General features: G+C 44.0%; 1 protein-coding gene across 2 annotated transcripts in view; it reads left to right on the top strand.

Moving 5' to 3' along the window:
* Window positions 1-18,777, top strand: part of POLR1A (RNA polymerase I subunit A) — a 137,936-nt gene extending 119,159 nt beyond the window's left edge. Inside the window, exons 33-34 of one of the 2 annotated variants that reach the window (XM_056554407.1) lie at window positions 2,947-3,111; window positions 17,447-18,777. In XM_056554407.1, the coding sequence (XP_056410382.1) occupies window positions 2,947-3,111; window positions 17,447-17,547 (266 nt within the window). In that variant the 3' untranslated portion in view covers window positions 17,548-18,777. The remainder of the gene's footprint in view (window positions 1-2,946; window positions 3,112-17,446) is intronic. The other variant, XM_056554421.1, reaches the window with a different exon arrangement.
* Window positions 18,778-21,597: the final 2,820 nt, after the last annotated feature.

Consider the following 21,597-nt stretch of genomic DNA (forward strand, 5'->3'; position numbering starts at 1 on the left):
CTAAAACATAAAAATAAAATGTAAAAAAAAAGGAACCCCTTAAAGGGGTAGTCCAGTGGTGAACAACTTATCCCCTATCCTAAGGATAGGGGATAAGTTTGAGATCGCGGGGGGTCTGACCGCTGGGGCCCAGATAGCGGGTGTCGACCCCGACACGAAGCGGCGGCTGACACGCCCCCTCAATACATCGCTACGGCAGAGCCGGAGATTGCTGAAGGCAGCACTCCAGCTCTGCCATAGAGTTGTATTGAGGGAGCGTGTCGGCCGCCGCTTCGTGCGGGGGTCGACACGCCCCCTTCACGTGGGCTGTCGGGGCCCCGTACAGGAGATCGCAGGGGGCCCCAGCAGTCGGACCCCCCCGCAATCTGCAACTTATCCCCTATCCTTAGGATAGGGGATTAGTTGTTCACCACTTGTTCACTACTGGACTACTCCTTTAAGGACTCAGCCCATTTGGGCCTTAAAAAGGGTTTTTATAACTCTCCCCTAATGTTTCTAAAATAAAGCAATTTGGCAATAAGTCCTATGTAAAAGATGCATACTATTAAAGATACAGACGTGCACCAAACTGTGGGACTCCATAGTAATAGACTACAAGCACATTCTGTATACTTTAATCCTGCTGTCCTATACCCTTCTGTCATGATCAAACCCTATTGGTACAGCTGAGACACAAGGGTGGATACCTGTAACTAGTTCCAGCAAGTGACTAAATTAAAATAGGAAAGGAAACAGTCCTCAAGAGCTTCAAGGAGTCCTCGACACAATTACTAATGGATATTTGATGCTGAGCTAGCATATAATTCAATAAAGTATTTACAGTATAATGTATATAGAGGATAGATCAGTGGATCAATTTAAGTAAAATGTACATGAATGAATCAAACAGAAATGGTAGCAAAATATTGTATTGGTTTATTTGTATAAGATTAGATAAAATGGCGTATAAAAATTAAATAAGTTATTGAGCTGAGAGATGGCGGCAGGGCCCTTGCAGCTGCTCTCTAATTATTTATATAAAAGAGTTAAATAATCGCTGATTTCATATTTTTTGCATACTGGACTGTACAAACAGTGGGGGGCAGAAAAGTATTTAGTCAGCCACCAATTGTGCAAGTTCTCCCACTCAAAAAGATGATATGCCTGTAATTTTCATCATAGGTATACCTCAACTATGAGCGACAAAAAGAGAAAAAAAAATCCATAAAATCACAATTTCTTTGCAAATTATGGTGGAAAATAAGTATTTGGTCAATAACAAAAGTTCATCTCAATACTTTGTTATATACCCTTTGTTGGAAATGACAGAGGTCAAACGTTTTCTGTAAGTCTTCACAAGATGTTTACACACTGTCGCTGGTATTTTGGTCCATTCCTCCTCCATGCAGATCTCCTCTAGAGCAGTGATGTTTTGGAGAGACAGACTTTCAACTCCCTCCAAAGGTTTTCTATGGGATTGAGATCTGGAGACTGGCTAGGCCACTCCAGGTTCTTGAAATGCTTCTTACAAAGCATTGTCCAGGCGGTGTGTTTGGGATCATAGTCATGCTGAAAGACCCAGCCACGTTTCATCTTCAGTGCCCTTGCTGATGGAAGGAGGTTTTACTTAAAATCTCACGATACATGGCCCCATTCATTCTTTCCTTTACACTGATCAGTCGTCCTGGTCCCTTATCAGAAAAAGAGCCCCAAAGCATGATGTTTCCACCCCCATGCTTCACAGTAGGTATGGTGTTCTTTGGATGCAACTCAGCATTTTTTCTCCTCCTAACGCGACGAGTTCTGGACGGGCCTGGACATGTACTGGCTTAAGCAGGGGGACACGTCTGGCACTGCATAATTTGAGTCCCTGATGGCGTAGTGTGTTACTGATGGTAGCCTTTGTTACTTTGGTCCCAGCTCTCTGCAGGTCATTCACTAGGTCCCCCTGTGTGGTTCTGGGATTTTTGCTCACCGTTCTTGTGATCATTTTGACACCACACGGTGAGATCTTGTGAGGAGCCCCAGATTGAGGGAGATTATCAGTGGTCTTGTCTTCCATTTTCTAATAATTGCTCCCACAGTTGATTTCTTCACGCTTGACGCTCCGGACGTCTTCTTCCCTGGGATCCACGCTCTACGTCGCCGTCATCACGTCGCTACGCACGCCGCCCCTATTGGATGACGGGACGGCGTGCGCGACGACATCAAAGGAGGGTGCCACCATGCAGGGGATCCCGGCATGGAGCAGACACCGAGGAGGCAGGTAAGGTCCCTCCCGGTGTCCTGTAAGCTGTTCGGGATGCCGCGATTTCACCGCGGCGGTCCCGAACAGCCCGACTTTCGCTTCAGATGCGGTGGTCAGCTTTGATCGCCGCGTCTGAAGGGTTAATACAGGGCATCACCACCATCGGTGATATCCTGTATAAGCCGCGGGTCCCGGCCGTTGATGGCCGCAGGGACCGCCGCGATAGGGGTGTATTCGCCGTATAAGACTCACCAACTTTTCCCCCCCAGTTTTGGGGAAGAAAAGGTGCGTCTTATATGGCGAAAAATACGGTATATGCTAGCTGCATAGCATTACCACAGTATCAAATATCCACTAGTAATGGTGTCAAGGACCCATTTTAGGAACCCTTGAAGTTCTTTAGGACCGTTTCCCTTTTTCCTGTTTTACAAAACTGTGTGGACATCTGAGTATTTATGTCCTCGAGCTTTGTGTACGGTGAGCTGCATGTACCCTGTTTTTCTTTCAATTGACTAAATTAATCCTAGTAAGTTAGAAGTATGGCAAGATAAGACTACACAGTTTTTGTAGTCTGTTACCATGGCGACGCATAGACTTGTTTAAGAGCTGTGTACACAGAGTAAGAAATGGCCTTTAAGAGAGAAAATCAATAACTAACTTTTTGTAGATTTGTTTCCGGTCACTAGTCTCTTACATATCTATGTCCTTTCTTTCTGTAGGTATTGAGGTAGACCCCCGACATCTCTCTTTGGTTGCGGACTACATGTGCTTTGAGGGAACGTATCAGTCTCTTAGCCGCTATGGGATGGCTTCCAACTCTTCCCCTTTCCAGCAGATGACCTTTGAGACCAGCTACAAGTTCTTAAAGGAAGCTACAATGAATGGTAAGCACTCCAAAAGAGGACAGTGTGGAAGGCACAACGCGTGATGCTACAAAGGCTCCTTTCACACTATATATGTTGCCCCGTTTTAAAGACCCGTTACAATGTCCCGTTAAGAAAACCCGTAAAAATGGCTGTTAAAAAAATAACATTGAAGTCTATGGGATTTTTGGATTATAGCCCATTATGAATAACGGACGTTATTTGTAACGGGAGGAACAACGTCACATGCATTATTTTTTCTCCCGTCACCGATAGTCAGTTATTCATAACGGGCTATAATGGGGGATAACGGATAATCCAAAAATCCCATAGACTTGAATGGGTTTTGTAATGGCCGTTTTTAAAGGCTTTTTTTACGGGACATTGTAACGGGTCTTTAAAATGGAGCAACATATAGTGTGAAAGGAGCCTAACACTGCAGGTGGAGATAGGTGGATGTCACCTCTATGTATGATTTGTGCATATGACATAAAATTGACAATTTTGCCGCCAAATTTTACATCCCAGAAAATTCACGTGGAAACATCTCGCGAAATAACTGGCTCTAGGAAGTTAACCGGTTTGTAAATGACTTCTTTTAAAAAAAAAATGTTTTAATCCTTTCAGTACTTATTAGCAGCTGTATACTACAGAGGAAATTATTTTCTTTTTGGATTTCTTTTCTGTCTGTCCACAGTGCTCTCGCCTGACACCTCTGTCCATGTCGGGAACTGTCCAGAGCAGCATAGGTTTGCTATGGGGATTTTTTCCTGCTCTGGACAGTTCCCGACATGGACAGAGGTGTCAGCAGAGAGCACTGTGGACAGACAGAAAAGAAATCCAAAAAGAAAAGAATTTCCTCTGTAGTATACAGCTGCTAATAAGTACTAAAAGGATTTAAAAAAAATTTATAGAAGTAATTTACAAAACTGTTTAACTTCCTGGAGTCAGTTGACTTAAAAAAGACCTTTAAAAAAATAAAAAGGGGGTTTTCCACCAGAGTACACCTTTAAGAATGATGGCCAGCGACTGGGCGGGCTGCTACATATTTGGGGACTTGCCGCCGACCCACTAATGTGTTGCGGCACAAAGTATGGAAAGCCCTGCATTAGGGAATCCCGCTGCTATTAATTGGTCAGGACACTGTTTAGTTAGATGGTATATGTCACATTAACATCCACGTGATGCCAGGACCCAAGGTTTCCCAATAGAACATTGCCCAGAGCGCCACATAGTACATGTTGGCACATCTTTTCCCCAGGTAAGTGATGCACACACACCTGGTCTTCCACGTGCCGCCGTCTTTCATTTATCCTTGGTCCAGTTCTAATGCCCACGTGCCCATTGTTGGCATATTGGACAGCATGGCCACTTTGACATGTCTTCAGCCGCACAAGCTGAAATGTCCTGTGTGATCGGACACCTTTTTTTAATTACAGCCAGCGGGAACTTTATTTCAGCAACTTGTTTTACAGAAACTCCTCTGCGGGATATGTTCAGACTTTTCAGGCTTCACGCCAAAGGCTGTCCGGGCATGCTGGGAGTTGTAGTTTGGCAACAGCTGGAGGCACCCTGGTTGGGAAACACTGCTCTACAGCCTTGAATGCCCAAGACCCTGTCACTGGTTTTTATCATGTAGCAGTCTGCCCTAGCCCTGTGGGTGCCAAGCACAGTGTGTGGGTAAAGGCCAAGACATAATCTTCATGTTGTGTGCTTAAGTTGTCTGTTTTGTCTTCCAAGGAAACAAAAGACAATGCTGAGGCTATAGAGTTCAGGTCTCTGTGTCCTTGCTGCAGATAAGGCTGTCAGTGATGGATGAGGAAATATTATCCTGTTAATGGAGCAGAATAATGCCAATCACTGCTTCCTCCTGACTCCACATTCTGGTTATCATTAGTGAGCATAGTCATCGGCAACATGTCTATGACTACAACTCCCATTATGCTCTGACCTTTCTATATCTGTAAATAAAGCATTAAATGTTACACCTGGTACTAAATCTAAAATGCTGCCGTGTTCTTAGAAAAGGTGACATATTTACAATGTTAGCAGGTAAACACGGTGTGACCGATGATCTCATCTGACATCAATGCTTGTCACGTGCTATACATTCCTTGCAGAAGTGTGTGACATTGTGTTGGGCTACTGCAGCGGAACACGATCTTTTCACCATTGAGGGATGTCTTCCGTGACTGACATAGCAGGAATGTCTGTGCTATTTTAGGATCCGGTCTCTTCTTTTCACCGTAAAAGGCAGAGCGTGTACCAGTGTGTTTATAGTGTGTGTTTAGCGTCTTCGGTTCATGCTGGACATACAGCTCTGCTCATGGTTCGTATAGTGTTGGGAAACCGGAGATGGAAGTGTTGGATCTTGTTAGAGGCCTGGAGCGTCTAGGGACATCCAGAATAAAATACACTAATCAAAAAATAAAGGGATCACTAAGATAACACATCCTAGATCTGAATGAATGAACTAATCGTATGAAATACTTTCCTCTTTACATAGTTGAATGTGCTGACCACAAAATCAGACAAAAATTATCAATGGAAATCAAATATATCAACCCATGGAGGTCTGGATATGGAGTCACACTCAAAATCACAGTGGAAAGCCACACTACAGGCTGATCCAACTTTGATGTAATGTCCTTAAAACAAGTCAAAATGAGGCTCAGTAGTGTGTGTGGCCTCCACGTGCCCGTATGACCTCCCTACAACGCCTGGGCATGCTCCTGATGAGGTGGAGGATGGTCTCCTGAGGGATGTCCTCCCAGACCTGGACTAAAGCATCCGCCAACTCCTGGACAGTCTGTGGTGCAACGTGGCGTTAGTGAATGGAGCGAGACATGATGTCCCAGATGTGCACAATCGGATTCAGGTCTGGGGAACGGGCGGGCCAGTCCATAGCTTCCATGCCTTCCTCTTGCAGGAACTGCTGTCACACTCCAGCCACATGAGGTCTAGCATTGTCTTGTATTAGGAAGAACGCAGGGCCAACCGCACCAGCATATGGTCTCTCAAGGGGTCTGAGGATCTCATCTCGATACCTAATGGCAGTCGGGCTACCTCTGGCAAGTACATGGAGGGCTGTGTGGCCCCCCCAAAGAAATGCCACCCCACACCATTACTGACCCCCCCCACCAAAACGGTCATGCTGAAGGATGTTGCAGGCATTAGAACGTTCTTTATGGCGTCTCCTGACTCTGTTACGTCTGTCATGTGCTCAGTGTGAACCTGCTTTCATCTGTGAAGAGCACAGGGCGCCAGTGGCGAATTTGCCAATCTTGGTGTTGTCTGGGAAGTGCCAAATGTACTGCACGGTGTTGGGCTGTAAGCCCAACCCCCACCTGTGGACATCGGGCCCTCAATACAACCCTCATGGAGTCGGTTTCTGACCATTTGAGTGGACATATGCACATTTGTGGTCTGCTGGCAGTCATTTTGCAGGGCTCTGACAGTGCTCCTCCTGCTCATCTTTGCACATTGGGGGGGAGGTAGCGGTCCTGCTGCTGGGTTGTTGTCCTACGGCTTCCTTCATGTCTCCTGGTAGCGCCTCCATGCTCTGGACACTACGCTGACAGACATCGCAAACCTTCTTGCCACAGCTCGCATTGATGAGCCATCCTGGATGAGCTGCACTACCTGAGCCACTTGTGTGGGTTGTAGACTCTGTCTTATGCTACCACTAGTGTGAAAGCACAGCCAGCATTTAAAAGTGACCAAAACATCAGCCAGGAAGCATAGGAACTGAGAAGTGGTCTGTGGTCACCATCTGCAGAACCATTCCTTTATTGTGGATGTCTTGCTTATTTGCACCTATTGTCTGTTCCATTTGCACAACAGCATGTGAAATTGATTGTCAATCAGTGTGTCTTCCTGAGTGGACAGTGTGATTTCACAGAAGTGTGATTGACTTGGAGTTACATTGTGTTGTTTAAGTGTTCTCTTTATTTTTTTGAGCAGTGTATCTGTATATACATATTGTCATAATTTAATTCCTGATTTGGTAGTGTCTCAATTGCCCTTTGATTGCCCTTGCAAAGTATGTACAGGAGCGAGGCTTCCTGTCATAGACAAGAATCCCTGCTCCTGTACAGTCCACGGAGTGGCTGCAATGTAGTAAGTTTAAGCTTCGATATATACAGGATCACAGCTTACCTCCACAGTGTACAAAACAAATCCATGTTTATTTTGTTAAATTTGAACACAATCCGATTTGTGACAAACCAATTTGCTCATCTCAAATGACAACCATTTAAAAAGTACCTGTCACCAAATAAACTTTTCTAAACTAAATTAGGTGATGTTCCCGAACTACGTCTAACACCCTTTCCACACTTTAAAGCTCTGAATTTTTTTTTAAGAGCTCTTTCATACCTTTCTCCTTGCTCACATAGTGCAATCTCTCAGCAGGAGAAAGTGGGCGTTTCCTAGCAGGCATGACATCACTGAAGCCTGCTGGGGGACCACTTCCGCCCTCACATGGTTGCAGCGCTGTGATGAATAGAAGACCTCAGGCTCTGTGCAGCTTTCAGTGAGGCTCTGTGCAGCTTTCAGTGAGGCTCTGTGCAGCTTTCAGTGAGGCTCTGTGCAGCTTTCAGTGAGGCTCTGTGCAGCTTTCAGTGAGGCTTAGTGCAGAGAAACACTTCCTGAGTTTGGTCTCCTGCCAAGCCGGAAGAAGACCAAACTCACAGTATTAATTGTGGCAGAGAACAGAACATTTTAAACATATTTATGTTGATGATTTTAAAAGCAAGTGAATGGGAAAGTGTCTGCTAATTACACAAGGAATACAATATTAAAAATTTTATTTGGTGACCGGTATGAGAGAATCCATAGTTTAGGTCCTGAGGGGGCAGTCATTCACTGAACTAGACATCAGTTATGCCAGGAGCACAGGGGGACATAAATGTATGTGTTTATATTTCTTAAATTAGATTTTGTAAAGATTTTGTTTTACATGCATGTATAACACCAAGAAAGAAACAGAAAGGGATTTTTTCTTATTAGAACCAGATACTGAAACACTTTTTTTAATTTATTTTTGTTTTTAGTCTAGATGAACAAAAAGTGCGCGAGCCAACACTAAAAAAAACATTCATTTTCAGCTTTTATTGTAGCGGTTTCTTTTAAGACAGCCAGGAATGGCCTCACAAAGAAACAAAATGGATCGGCAGCAAAAAAGCATGTAAATCTGATGCATTTTGAGTCTGAGGATTCTTAGTCGTAGCAATGATCATCTGTCAGAACGTACCCGCTTATATATATACTGATGGAATTCTGGGCAGTGGAGGAGGCCAAATTTGCCCTGCCCATTGACTCAGAATAAACATTTATGTCTCCACATGAAAGCGAACACATGAGACACACTGTAGTAATTAATAAAGCAATTATAATCATATGCTATTAATAGTGCAAGTTTAGGTCTGTTCTCTCATCTAACCATTTAGAAAAGGTATAATGGAGAACATGGATCCAATAATCGTCATTGTTCTTAAAGGGGTATTCCAAAGGATAAGGGGATAAGATATCTGATTGCAGGGGTCCCACCGCTGGGACTCCCACGATCTCTGGGAGGGGGCGTGAAGGCAGCTGGGACCCATGTGATCAGATATCTTATCCCCTTATCCTTTGGGTAGGGGAGAAGATGTCTAAGGCCGGAATACCCCTTTAAATTACCTTGATCTAATCTTCCTCCCTCTTAGGGCATTTGACTTTATCGATCCCTGCAAATGGAAAATAAGCCACTTTGTCCTGATGCTTGTCATGTTTAGAGACATTTCTGATGGGGCCCTCCTAAAGTTCTTGCACCTTGCAAGTGCTTGGATTCTTTTCTTCAGGGAACGCTCAGTGCTTCCCACATAGATTAGATTACGTTCCATGTAGCAGATTGTGTATACAATAAGGCCATGTGTGGAATGTCCACTGGAAAATACCGATGGACATGCCACACATTTACTTAATTTACTTCGTTCGGAAATGTGCCAGCTCCATAGATGGCAAAGCCTTTCCAAGCAGAATCTGCAGAAACATTGAACAGGTTCAATGTTTCTGCAGATGGCGGAATTGGGCTTTCCATGGCAGATGCTTCCGCCGTGTACACAGTGCAGCAGGATTCCATTGAAATCAATGGGATTCTGCTTCAGCGGAATTTACAAGCGAAATATCCCCCCAGTGGGGTAACAATAATTTTGGGGGCCCCCCTGTGAGACCTACTAAGGAGGCTCCTAAGCTCCTCCCCCACAAGGTATACCACACCCACCCCAATATACCCCACCCATACTGACATGCACTGCCCGGAGGCATTTTCTTTGGACGTATAAAGAGCATCTGTAGGTAATACTTACATTTTGTTTTATTTTTGTCTTTTAACCCCATAACGACAATGGACGTAATTTTAAGTCATGGTGCCGTGGTACTTAACATGTACATTTAAGCTCTGACATGACCGCGAGCCAGGGACCCGCCCGTAATGGCGAACATCCGCGATTATGGCATCTGCGGAAGTGCGGTGCTTTAAATGGATGACCGATAACACTGATCAGTGCTATGCCCTATGCATAGCACTGAACAGTATTAGCAATCAAAGGATTGCTATAGATAGTCCCCTATGGGGACATAAAAAGTGTAAAAATGAAAGTAAAAAAAATAAAAAATCCCCTCCCCCAATGAAAATGTAAAAGGTCCTTTTTTCCCATTTTACCCCAATAAAATGTAAAAAAAAATTTAATACACATTTTTGGTATTGCCGCGTGCGTAAATGTCCGGACTATTAAAACATAATGTTATTGATCCCGTACGGTGAACGGAATACATTTTTTTTTTTTTTTTTAACGCAAAATTGCTGCTTTTTTTGTCACATTTTATTTTAAAAAAATTGTACAAAAATTTGTAGAAGTCTTACATACACAAATGTGGTATCTATAAAAAGTACAGATCATGGTGCAAAAAATGAGCCCTCATACCGCCGCTTATACGGAAAAATAAAAGTTATAGGTTGTCAAAATAAAAGGATTTTAAACATACTAATTTGGTTAAAAAGTTAGCGTCGTCGAAGTGCCGTCTTCCATCTTCTTTCTACTATTGTGAACAATATATACGGGGAGATTTATCAAAACCTGTGTAGAGGAAGAGTGGTGCTGTTGCTCATAGCAACCAATCAGATTGCTTCTTTCATTTCTAATTAGGCCTCAGAAAAGTGGAAGAAGCAATCTGATTGGTTGCTATGGGCAACTGCTCCAATTTTCCGCTGCGCAAGTTTTCATGAATCTCCCCCATTGACTTTAATTTTAAGCAAATATGCTACTAAACTCTCAAGAAATGTGCGGGTTCTGCACTCCATGGGTTTGTGGCAGAGTGCCCAGAATATGGTGGGTAAGGAGTTAAATGGTGATGCTATTAACCCTGCAGCCTGTACAGTAAACAGCGGTGTACAGTGCACTGCTGACAGGAGTCCCTGCTCTGAAAGGGATTTCCAGTTTAAGAACAGAAGGCTCCTGAGCTGGGAATACAGTCAGCTAAGAAGGAGTTAAGAGGCGATCATAAAACAGTGATATATATATACAGTGGTCCCTCAAGTTACAATATTAATTGGTTCCAGGACGACCATTGTATGTTGAAACCATTGTATGTTGAGACCAGAACTCTATGGAAACCTGGTAATTGGTTCTGAAGCCACCAAAATGTCATCCAAAAATAGGAAAAAGTGAGGATTAAAGAAAAATAAGGAGATAACTAATATAGATAAAGCAAATCCTTACATATAAAAGTAAGAAAGATCTGCTGGGAGCTGTAATCACTGTCTATGTCAGTGTTTCCCAAGCAGGGAGCCTCCAGCTGTTGCAAAACTACAACTCCCAGCATGCCCGGACAGCCAAAGGCTGTCCGGGCATGCTGGGAGTTGTAGATTTGCAACAGCTGGGGGCACCCTGCCTGGGAAACACAGGTCTATGTAGAGGACAGGAGCTTCTTCAGGGTCTTGTACAGTACAGACAATGTCCTAAAAAAGTAACATGGATCCGCCCTCACCTGGTGTCCAAAGGAGCAGGTAACCCTGGGACAGGTAAAGAGTACAGAACATGTAATACCTCCCTGTACTGTAGGGGGCGCTACCAGACACCAGTCAGTGCATACGCTTCAGTAATACAGGGGTATTACCAGTGAAATGTCCATTCTGATTGGTCGGTTCTTCCAGCCATTGACACGTTTCATAGATCTGCACTGTCTGTACGTTGTATGTTGAGTCTGGTTTCAACTTACAATAGTCCAGAAAAGACAATTGTATGTTGAAACTATTGTATGTTGAGGCCATTGTAATTTGAGGGATCACTGTATATATATTTATTTATTATATTGGTATAGAAAAAATGCCCCCATTCCTCCTCTATTCATCCTGATAGTATTAACAGAGTATGGTTGGGTTTACACCACGTTTTTACAATACAGTTCCCGTATACATTTTCAATTTGAAAACCGTACGGAACAGTGTTGAAAACCGTATACATTGACTCTCCATTGAAAACCGTATACATTGACTCTCCATTGAAAACCGTATACATTGACTCTCCATTGAAAACCGTATACATTGACTCTCCATTGAAAACCGTATACATTGACTCTCCATTGAAAACCGTATGCATTGACTCTCCATTGAAAACCGTATACATTGACTCTCCATTGAAAACCGTATGCTTTGACTCTCCATTGAAAACCGTATACATTGACTCTCCATTGAAAACCGTATACATTGACTCTCCATTGAAAACCGTATACATTGACTCTCCATTGAAAACCGTATGCATTGACTCTCCATTGAAAACCGTATGCATTGACTCTCCATTGAAAACTGTATGCATTGACTCTCCATTGAAAACCGTATACATTGACTCTCCATTGAAAACAGTATACATTGACTCTCCATTGAAAACCGTATACATTGACTCTCCATTGAAAACCGTATGCATTGACTCTCCATTGAAAACAGTATACATTGACTCTCCATTGAAAACCGTATACATTGACTCTCCATTGAAAACCGTATACATTGACTCTCCATTGAAAACCGTATGCATTGACTCTCCATTGAAAACTGTATGCCAAACGATGCATCCGGTTGTGTCCGTTTTTTCCCTTGCCAAATCCGTAGCCTACCACGGTTTTTGGTCTGAGGGAAAAACCATATTGAAACCACGTTTTTTTTAACATATTGAACCGTATTGAAATGTTTTTTTTTAACATAGGCGTCAATGGGACCTGTAGAGAACTGTATGTGCGTACGGTTCCATCCGGTTTGCACCATACAGCTTTTGACTTTGCACAGTTTTTTTTCTGGGAATTTCAATCAAACAAGTGAAACTTTATCCATAATGGAGTGAAAAGTTAAAAACGTGTAAGTTTTCTTCTTAAAAAAACGGATGCAACCGGACATCATTTTTCAAACCATATACGGGTTAATATTTGTACACGTTTTGATACAGTTTAGTCCGGTTTCGAGGAATGTTTTTCATCAAAAACCTAATACGGGAACTGTATTGCAAAAACGTGGTGTGAATGCAGCCTTAAAAGAAAACGGTCAGCCCGATCACCCACCCTGCACCCAGAAGACTAGGTTATAGAGTGTGTGACCAGGAGTGCACAGAGGGGTCACTTACTAAATTTCGTCCACTGGTTACGGAGATATGGGCTTTCAAATGTCCTTTGTTTAGTCCAGTAATTTGCGCTGTGGAGGCGGCGCCCGCTGACTGGTCGCCTCTGCCTTAGTCGGTCAGCTCATAATACTGCCCCCGCAATTTATATATACATTATCTTCCACTCTATGTCCTAGTGATGTGAAGTCACCGGTCACATGAGGCTGCGGCAGAGGCAATCAGTCAGCGGGGCCCGCCTCCACAGCGCAAATTACTTCTGGGTTTAGGGTGGGTGATCGGGCTGACAGTTTTCCTTTAATAGAAGAGGAATGCACTTACCTATACTAAGGGTAGGGTCACACGTACAGGACCTTCTGTATATATGATGCGCACTATTAGAAGCTGCAGATTTCAATGTACACTAATTGACTGAACACAGATAAAAATCTGCAGCTTCAAATAGTGCGCATCATATATGCAGAAGATCCTGTACATGTGACCCTACCCTAATAGTATTATACCTATAATTAAGGGGTGGCAGAGGGGTGTACAGGGTTGGCAGGAGTGTAGAGCTTCAGGGTTCTACAGTGTGGCGTGAGGGGGGTTTGAGAACAGAACAAAAAAAAGAAAAAGGGGCCCCCGCTACGCCACTTGTTCCCACGGAATTCTGCTCAGCAAGTCCGCCGTGGGAACCTAGCCTTAAAGGGGTACTCTGCCCCTAGACATCTTCTCCCCTATCCAAAGGATAGGGGATAAGATGTCTGATCACGGGTCCCGCCGCTGGGTACCTCCCCGATCTCTGCTGTGGCACCCCAGACATCCGGCGTATGCAGCGAACTTCGCTCCATGCTGGATGACTGGGGATGTGGGGCAGTGACTTGCATTGAGGGGGCGCAGCCGTGACGTCACGAGCCTCTAGTGCTGCACCCGACACTCTAAATGAACCCGGGCCGGGTGCAGCAGGGAGATCGCGGGGGTCCCGCTATTGGGATGGGGGATAAGATGTCTAGGGTGGAGTACCCCTTTAAAGGGGTACTCCGCCCCTAGACATCTTATCCCCTATCCAAAGGATAGGGGATAAGATGTCAGATCGCCGGGGTCCCGCTGCTGCAGCACCCCGCTATCATTACTGCGCAGAGCGAGATCGCTCTGCATGTAATGACGGGCAATACAGGGGCCGGAGCATCATTATGTCACGGCTCCGCCCCTGGTGACGTCATGGCCCGCCCCCGTCAATACAAGTCTATGGGAGGGGGCGTGGCGGTCGTCACGCCCCCTGCCATAGACTTGCATTAAGGGGACGGGCCGTGATGTCATGAGGGGCGGAGCCATAACGTCACGCTGCTCCGGCCCCTGTATCGCCCGTCATTATGCACAGAGCGAACTCTCTCTGTGCAGTAATGATGGCGGGGTGCCGCAGCAGCGATCCCCAGGGTCCCCAGCAGCGGGACTGCGGGGATCTGACATCTTATGCCCTATCCTTTGGATAGGGGATAAGATGCCAGGGGCGGAGTACCCCTTTAAGGTCACAATTTATGAAGTCCTTTTATAGGAGCCATCCTTTGTTTCCTGGCCCCTTCGGCATCTATCTCGCTTATTTGCATACCACACATTGTGGCTGCCCACACTTATAGAGCCCTGTGTGCTGTGTCGCTTTGACTATTGTGTTATGAAGCATGCTAGGTGACGGTATGCTGGGAAAAATAGGTGCTTTTTTTTTTTTTTCCATGACAAAGGTGCAACCTGGGTTCAAAAACGTTAGAATCCTGCATTAGGACAGGTAGGTACTTGGCGATGATGTTTTTTTATTTTCTTTTCTATCACACTATGACCCAGATTTACTAAGAGTGTTGGGTTTTTAGAAGTGTAGAATGTTGTTTCCCACTTGCAGGATTCCACTCCTATTTACTATGGGGATATACAGGTCGGGGAACGTTTGCTGATCAGCTTTTTCTTTCCAAAATTCCAGCCATCCATTCACAGGATTTGATGTGACTTTAAATGGGCACTGTCATATCTATAAAAACTGCTTATATGTTGTTACTGAAGATTAAAGACCTTTTTTAATATATAAAAAATATTAAAAAAAAATAAATAAAAAAAACACCACTAGGGGTCCCCATACTCACTGGGACGCTAATCAGTACTGCAGCAGCATCAGATTTGTCCATGAGACATGGAGAAGAGATGACTCATGGACAAGGCTGCATGAGCAGACACAATCACACCAAAAGGTATTACACACCCCCTCCCACCATACACCAATCACCTCCCACCAGCACAAGGTAGGGACACGCCCCCTCCCCCACGAGAGGATTTCTGCCACACCAAACACTTAAAGGGGTACTCCGGTGGAAAACATATATATATTTTCTTTTTAATCAACTGGTGCCAGAAAGTTAAACAGATTTGTAAATTACTTCTATTAAAAAAAATCTTAATCCTTCCAGTACTTATCAGCTGCTGTATAGTACAGAGGAAGTTCATTTTTTATTTATTTTTCTATTCGGTCTGTCGACGGTGCTCTCTGCTGACACCTCTGTCCATGTCAGGAACTGTCCAGAGCAGGAGAGGTTTGCTATGGGGAATTGTTCCTCCTCTGGACAGTTCCTGACATGGACAGAGGTGTCAGCAGAGAGCACTGTAGACAGACAGAAAAGAAATTCAAAAATAAATGAGCTTCCTCTGTATTATACAGCAGCTAAGTATTGGAAGGATTAGGATTTTTTTTTTTTAATAGAAGTAATTTACAAATCTGTTTAACTTTCTGGCACCAGTTGATTTAAAAAAATATATATATAAAAATAAATATAATAATAATAATAATGTTTTCCACCGGAGTACTGTGAATGTGTTTAATATTCTGATTTAGCAGAATCCTATATCTGCTTTTGGACGGGGTTGGGTAATGACCAGTGTAAGAATACAGCTCCCGTTGAGCTGGTCACTCATCTTTATGAGGCTCCTGAATAGCACATATACTTTGGGATGTGCAGTGAATAGACAGGATTGTCCTTGAGCCGCATGGAAAACCTGGGTGACCTGAATAGAACGTGTAATGGGCTGACAAGGTGAGGGCCTATAGTGAGTTATGTCAGTATTTGTGCTGCGCTGGTTATGTTCGCGCCATCCGGTTTCCCGTCCAGTTTCCTGTGCCGTTCATTCTCCTCACAGATATGTCTCAATAATAATTTATTTGAATAATGTCCTGTGTCGGACGTGTGACTTTATCTCTATTGGATTTCCTGGGCTAGGCTTCCATTTCCCCTCGTGTGTGTAACCTCCAGGCTCTGACTTTTTAATACTCTATGCCTTTTGCTTACCTTATTTAGCTGATGTGGCAGGCATGGGATAGGAAGGCTCCTTTTTGGATGCACACAAGAATCTTTGAAGTAACACTCTATTGCAGCCTACCTTTCCCATGAATGTAGGATCAGGTGTTTGAGCACTCCAGTTGATCATGTAATTAGGCCGCTTGTGCTGGATGAACTCATTAGAGTGCGTTGCAGTCAATTCACATTACATGCAGTTTTCTTACATATAGGGGGAGATTTATCAAAACCCGTCCAGAGGAAAAGTTGCTGAGTTTTCCATAGCAACCAATCAGATCGCTTCTTCTTTCATTTTTTAGTCCTTTTAAAAAATGAAAGCAGCGATCTGATTGGTTGCTATGGGCAACTCAGCAACTTTTCCTCTGAACAGGTTTTGATAAATCTCCCCCAAAGAGCGTTTTTGAGAGGAACATTGCCATGAGGCGAAAGTGATTTGTTATATGAAGATTTGACTTCTTTAGTCTCTGTTTTCCTGCATTTTTCACACATTTTTACCGCATTTTACCTGTATTTTGCGGAGATTTTCCAAAATCGTTGTAGAAATGGCACATTTTAACCATATTTTGCACAATCGAGGTACAATATCAAAATTTTTGACATGATTTACTACTCTACTATATATCCTGATCCCGTACAGATAACAGCAGCAGTATTCAGATCTGGGTGGGGAGGGGTCTGCTAGGTAATGATGTCATCCTGTTGTAGAAACCAGGTCTGACATCCATCGTGTCACTCACATTAAAGGGGTTATCCAGGATTAGAAAAACCAGGCTGATTTCTTCCAGAAACGGCACCATACCTGTCCTCAGGTCGTGTATGGTATTGCAGCTCCGTTCCATTGAAGTGAATGGAGCCAAGTTGTAATACCACATATGACCTGATGACAGGTCTGGTGCTGTTTTTAGAAGAAATTTGCTCTGTTTTCTATTCCTACATAACCCCCTTAAGCGCATTAACATTTTTGGTCACACTGGTGATCACATGTCCAAGTTACAGTAATTCCAGCACAGCCGCATCCATGCGTTTCATTAAACAAATGGCGCTGTGATGTCGGCGTGCATGATATTTAAAAAAAAAAAATTTAAATAAATGAAAAAGCTGAGTGCCTCTTTAAGACACATACTAGTGCAGCCTTGAATGATGAAAAGCCTATGTGTGACCACAGAAAAGACATGGGGGGGGGGAGATTTATCAAAACCTGTGTAGAGGAAAAGTGGTGCAGTTGCCCATAGCAACCAATCACATTGCTTTTATTCTTAAAAGGGCCTCTGAAAAATGGTTGCTATGGGCAACTGCACCACTCTTCTTCTACACAGCTTTTGAAGTTGCATAGCGCTGCTAGATCTGTATTTTACTTTTAGTCATTGCCTCTAATACATTTTGTTTTGTTTTTAACAGGCGCGAAGGACAGTCTCCAGTCGCCGTCCGCGTGTATCGTGGTCGGCAAAGTTGTTAAAGGCGGCACTGGATTGTTTGACCTCAAACAGCCAATGAAATAAACCTCAAGGACCAACACTGAGAGACTCGGCGCCAAGATGGTTAATGTAGCAGACAGTGCGTTACACGGCAGCGGCGGAGGCCTGCCAGGGTATAAACATCTGTTGTGGAGCCCCAGATGAATCATCCAGCAGTGAACGGAGTGAATCGCAACAGAGTCATCCACTAGAGCAGTGTTTTCCAGTGTGTCTCCAGCTGTTGCAAAACTACAACTCCCAGCATGCCCGGACAGCCGAAGGCTGTCCGGGCATGCTGGGAGTTGTTGTTTTGCAACAGCTGGAGACATAATGTTTGGGAATTACTATTTACAATTGATCACTAGAAGTGATCACTGAAACCCTAAATTTACCACCCACTAAATTTACCCCCCCTGACGTTTCACCACAAAACAGTGGCTTTATCAAGGGCTATGGGGTCAATGTCAATGTTTGGACAATGTTTGGGAAAACGCTGCTCCAGAGGCACCTACTGCATGTAACCATCCTGTGTAAATGTTTACAAATGTATAGCTTTGTAATAAAATATATTGTGTGAATTGTGCCGTCGTGTTTGTCTTGGGGTTTATCTGGTCTAATGTAAAAAAGTATCCGTCATTTCAGTTTGCGTTCCAGTATAAGCTGCCCTCTGTGTGTGTGTGTGTACATATGAGGAGCAGCACTATTTTTGGTCATTATATAACTTGTATATGGGATTTTTCAGCAGATTTCTGCTCTGCAGGCTTCATCTGTAATTTGCAGTTCTCTTAGAGCTAGTGGGTGGAGCTCCCTCCTCCATAGACTTGTATTGCGTGTATTGTAGACACAGGAAAAAGCTTAGATGATTTTCGAGCAGTTTTGAGCAGTACCAGGGAGGGGTGGGGAGAGAAGCTTGTTAAAAGGAGAGAGAAGCATTTTTGTCTAATAATATATATTACAAAGTTTCTTATATTTGCTTGTACTATTGATCTGAGTACGGAGTATACGTTTCTTTAGAGTGCTTCTTAACCCCTTAAGGACCAGGCCATTTTACACCTTAAGGACCAGAGCGTTTTTTGCAATTCTGACCACTGTCACTTTAAACATTAATAACTCTGGAATGCTTTTAGTTATCATTCTGATTCTGAGATAGTTTTTTCGTGACATATTCTACTTTAACTTAGTGGTAAAATTTTATGGTAACTTGCATCCTTTCTTGGTGGAAAATCCCAAAATTTGATGAAAAAAATGAAAATTTAGCATTTTTCTAACTTTGAAGCTCTCTGCTTGTAAGGAAAATGGATATTCAAAATAAAACATTTTTGGGTTCACATATACAATATGTCTACTTTATGTTTGCATCATAAAATTTATGAGTTTTTACTTTTGGAAGACACCAGAGGGCTTCAAAGTTCAGCAGCAATTTTCCAATTTTTCACAAAATTTTCAAACTCACTATTTTTCATGGACCAGTTCAGGTTTGAAGTGGATTTGAAGGGTCTTCATATTAGAAATACCCCATAAAAGACCCCATTATAAAAACTGCACCCCCAAAAGTATTCAAAATGACATTCAATAAGTGTATTAACCCTTTAGGTGTTTCACAGGAATAGCAGAAAAGTGAAGGAGAAAATTCACAATCTCCATTTTTTACACTCTCATGTTCTTGTAGACCCAATTTTAGAATTTTTGCAATTGGTAGAAAGGAGAACATTTTTACTTGTATTTGAAACCCAATTTCTCTCGAGTAAGCACATACCTCATATGTCTATGTTAATTGTTCGGCGGGCGCAGTAGAGGGCTCAGAAGGGAAGGAGCGACAAATGATTTTTGGGGGGCATGTCACATTTAGGAAGCCCCTATGGTGCCAGGACAGCAAAAAAAAAAACCACATGGCATACCATTTTGGAAACTAGACCCCTCGGGGAACGTAACAAGGGGTAAAGTGAACCTTAATACCCCACAGGTGATTCACAACTTTTGCATATGTAAAAAAAAAAAAAAAATAATAATGTTTTACCTAAAATGCTTGGTTTCCCAAAAATGTTACATTTTTAAAAAGGATAATAGCAGAAAATACCCCCCAAAATTTGAAGCCCAATTTCTCCCGATTTAGAAAACACCCCATATGGGGGTGAGAAGTGCTCTGCTGGCGCACTACAGATCTCAGAAGAGGAGGAGTCACATTTGGCTTTTTGAAAGCAAATTTTGTTCTGGGGGCATGCTGCATTTAGGAAGCCCCTATGGTGCCAGGACAGCAAAAAAAAAAAACCCACATGGCATACTATTTTGGAAACTAGACCCCTCTAGGAACGTAACAAGGGGTAAAGTGAACCTTAATACCCCACAGGTGATTCACAACTTTTGCATATGTAAAAAAAAATAAAAAAATTTACCTAAAATGCTTGGTTTCCCAAAAATTTTACATTTTAAAAAGGGTAATAGCAGAAAATACCCCCCATAATTTGTAACACAATTTCTCCCGAGTACGGCGATACCCCATATGTGACCCTAAACTGTTGCTTTGAAATACGACAGGGCTCCAAAGTGAGAGCGCCATGCGCATTTGAGGCATAAATTAGGGACTTGCATAGGGGTGGACATAGGGGTATTCTACGCCAGTGATTCCCAAATAGGGGGCCTCCAGCTGTTGTAAAACTCCCAGCATGCCTGGACAGTCAGTGGCTGTCTGGTAATACTGGGAGTAGTTGTTTTGCAACAGCTGGAGGCTCCGTTTTGGAAACAGTGGCGTACCAGACATTTTCATTTTTATTGGGGAGGGGGGCTGTGTAGGGGAATGTGTATATGTAGTGTTTTTTACTTTTTATTTTATTTTGTGGTAGTGTAGTGTTTTTAGGGTACAGTCGCACGGGCGGGGGGTTCACAGTAGTTTCTCGCTGGCAGTTTGAGCTGCAGCAGAAAATTTGCCGCAGCTCAAACTTGCAGCCGGATACTTACTGTAATCCTCCGCCCATGTGAGTGTACCCTGTACATTCACATTGGGGGGGGGGGGGCATCCAGCTGTTGCAAAACTACAACTCCCTGCATGTACGGTCTATCAGTGCATGCTGGGAGTTGTAGTTTTGCAACAGCTGGAGGCACACTGGTTGTGAAACAGAGTTTGGCAACAAACTCAGTGTTTTGCAACCAGTGGGCCTTCTGCTGTTGCGAAAGCTACAACCCCCAGCATGTACGGACAGCGGAAGGGCATGCTGGGTGTTGTAGTTATGCAACAGCGGGAGGCATACTACTTTGGCTGGGGATGCTGGTGATTGTAGTTATGCAACAGCTGGAGACACACTGGTTTGCTACTTAACTCAGTGTGCCTTCAGCTGTTGCAAAACTACAACTCTCAGCAGTCACCGACAGCCAACGGGCATGCTGGGAGTTGTAGTTATGCAACCAGCAGATGCACCACTACAACTCCCAGCATGCACTTTAGCTGTTTGTGCAAGCTGGGAGTTGTAGTTACACAACAGCTGAAGGTACACTTTTCCATAGAAAGAATGTGCCTCCAGCTGTTGCAAAACCGTAAGTCCCAGCATGCCCATAAGGGAATGCTGGGAGTTGTGGTGGTCTGCCTCCTCCTGTTGCATAACTACAGCTCCCAGCATGCCCTTTTTGCATGTTGGGAGCTGTTGCTAAGCAACAGCAGGAGGCTGTCACTCACCTCCTGCTTCTGCTGATCGACGCTGCAGGTCAGTCCCGCCGCCGCCGCCGTCGTCGTCGTCGCTCCTGGGGCCCCGATCCCAACATTAATCCCAACGGATCGGGGTCCCCAGCACCCGGGGTGCACGTCCCGCACCCGCTCACGTCCTCTGGAAGAGGGGCGGTGTGGGAGTGACGCCCGCAGTAGGCGCCCTGATTGGTCGGCCGGGAATCCGGCCGACGAATCAGGGCGATCGTGAGTTGGCACCAGTGCCACCTCACCCCTGCAAGCTCTGGCTGTTCGGGGCCATCAGAGACAGCCCCGATCAGCCAATAATTCCGGGTCACTGGAGACCCGATTGACCCGGAATCGCCGTAGATCGCTGGACTGAATTGTCCAGCGATCTGCGGCCATCGCCGACATGGGTGATATGCCGCGATGCCTGCTGA

Source organism: Hyla sarda, chromosome 1 (genome assembly GCF_029499605.1).
Source record: "Hyla sarda isolate aHylSar1 chromosome 1, aHylSar1.hap1, whole genome shotgun sequence".
NCBI lineage: Eukaryota > Metazoa > Chordata > Amphibia > Anura > Hylidae > Hyla > Hyla sarda.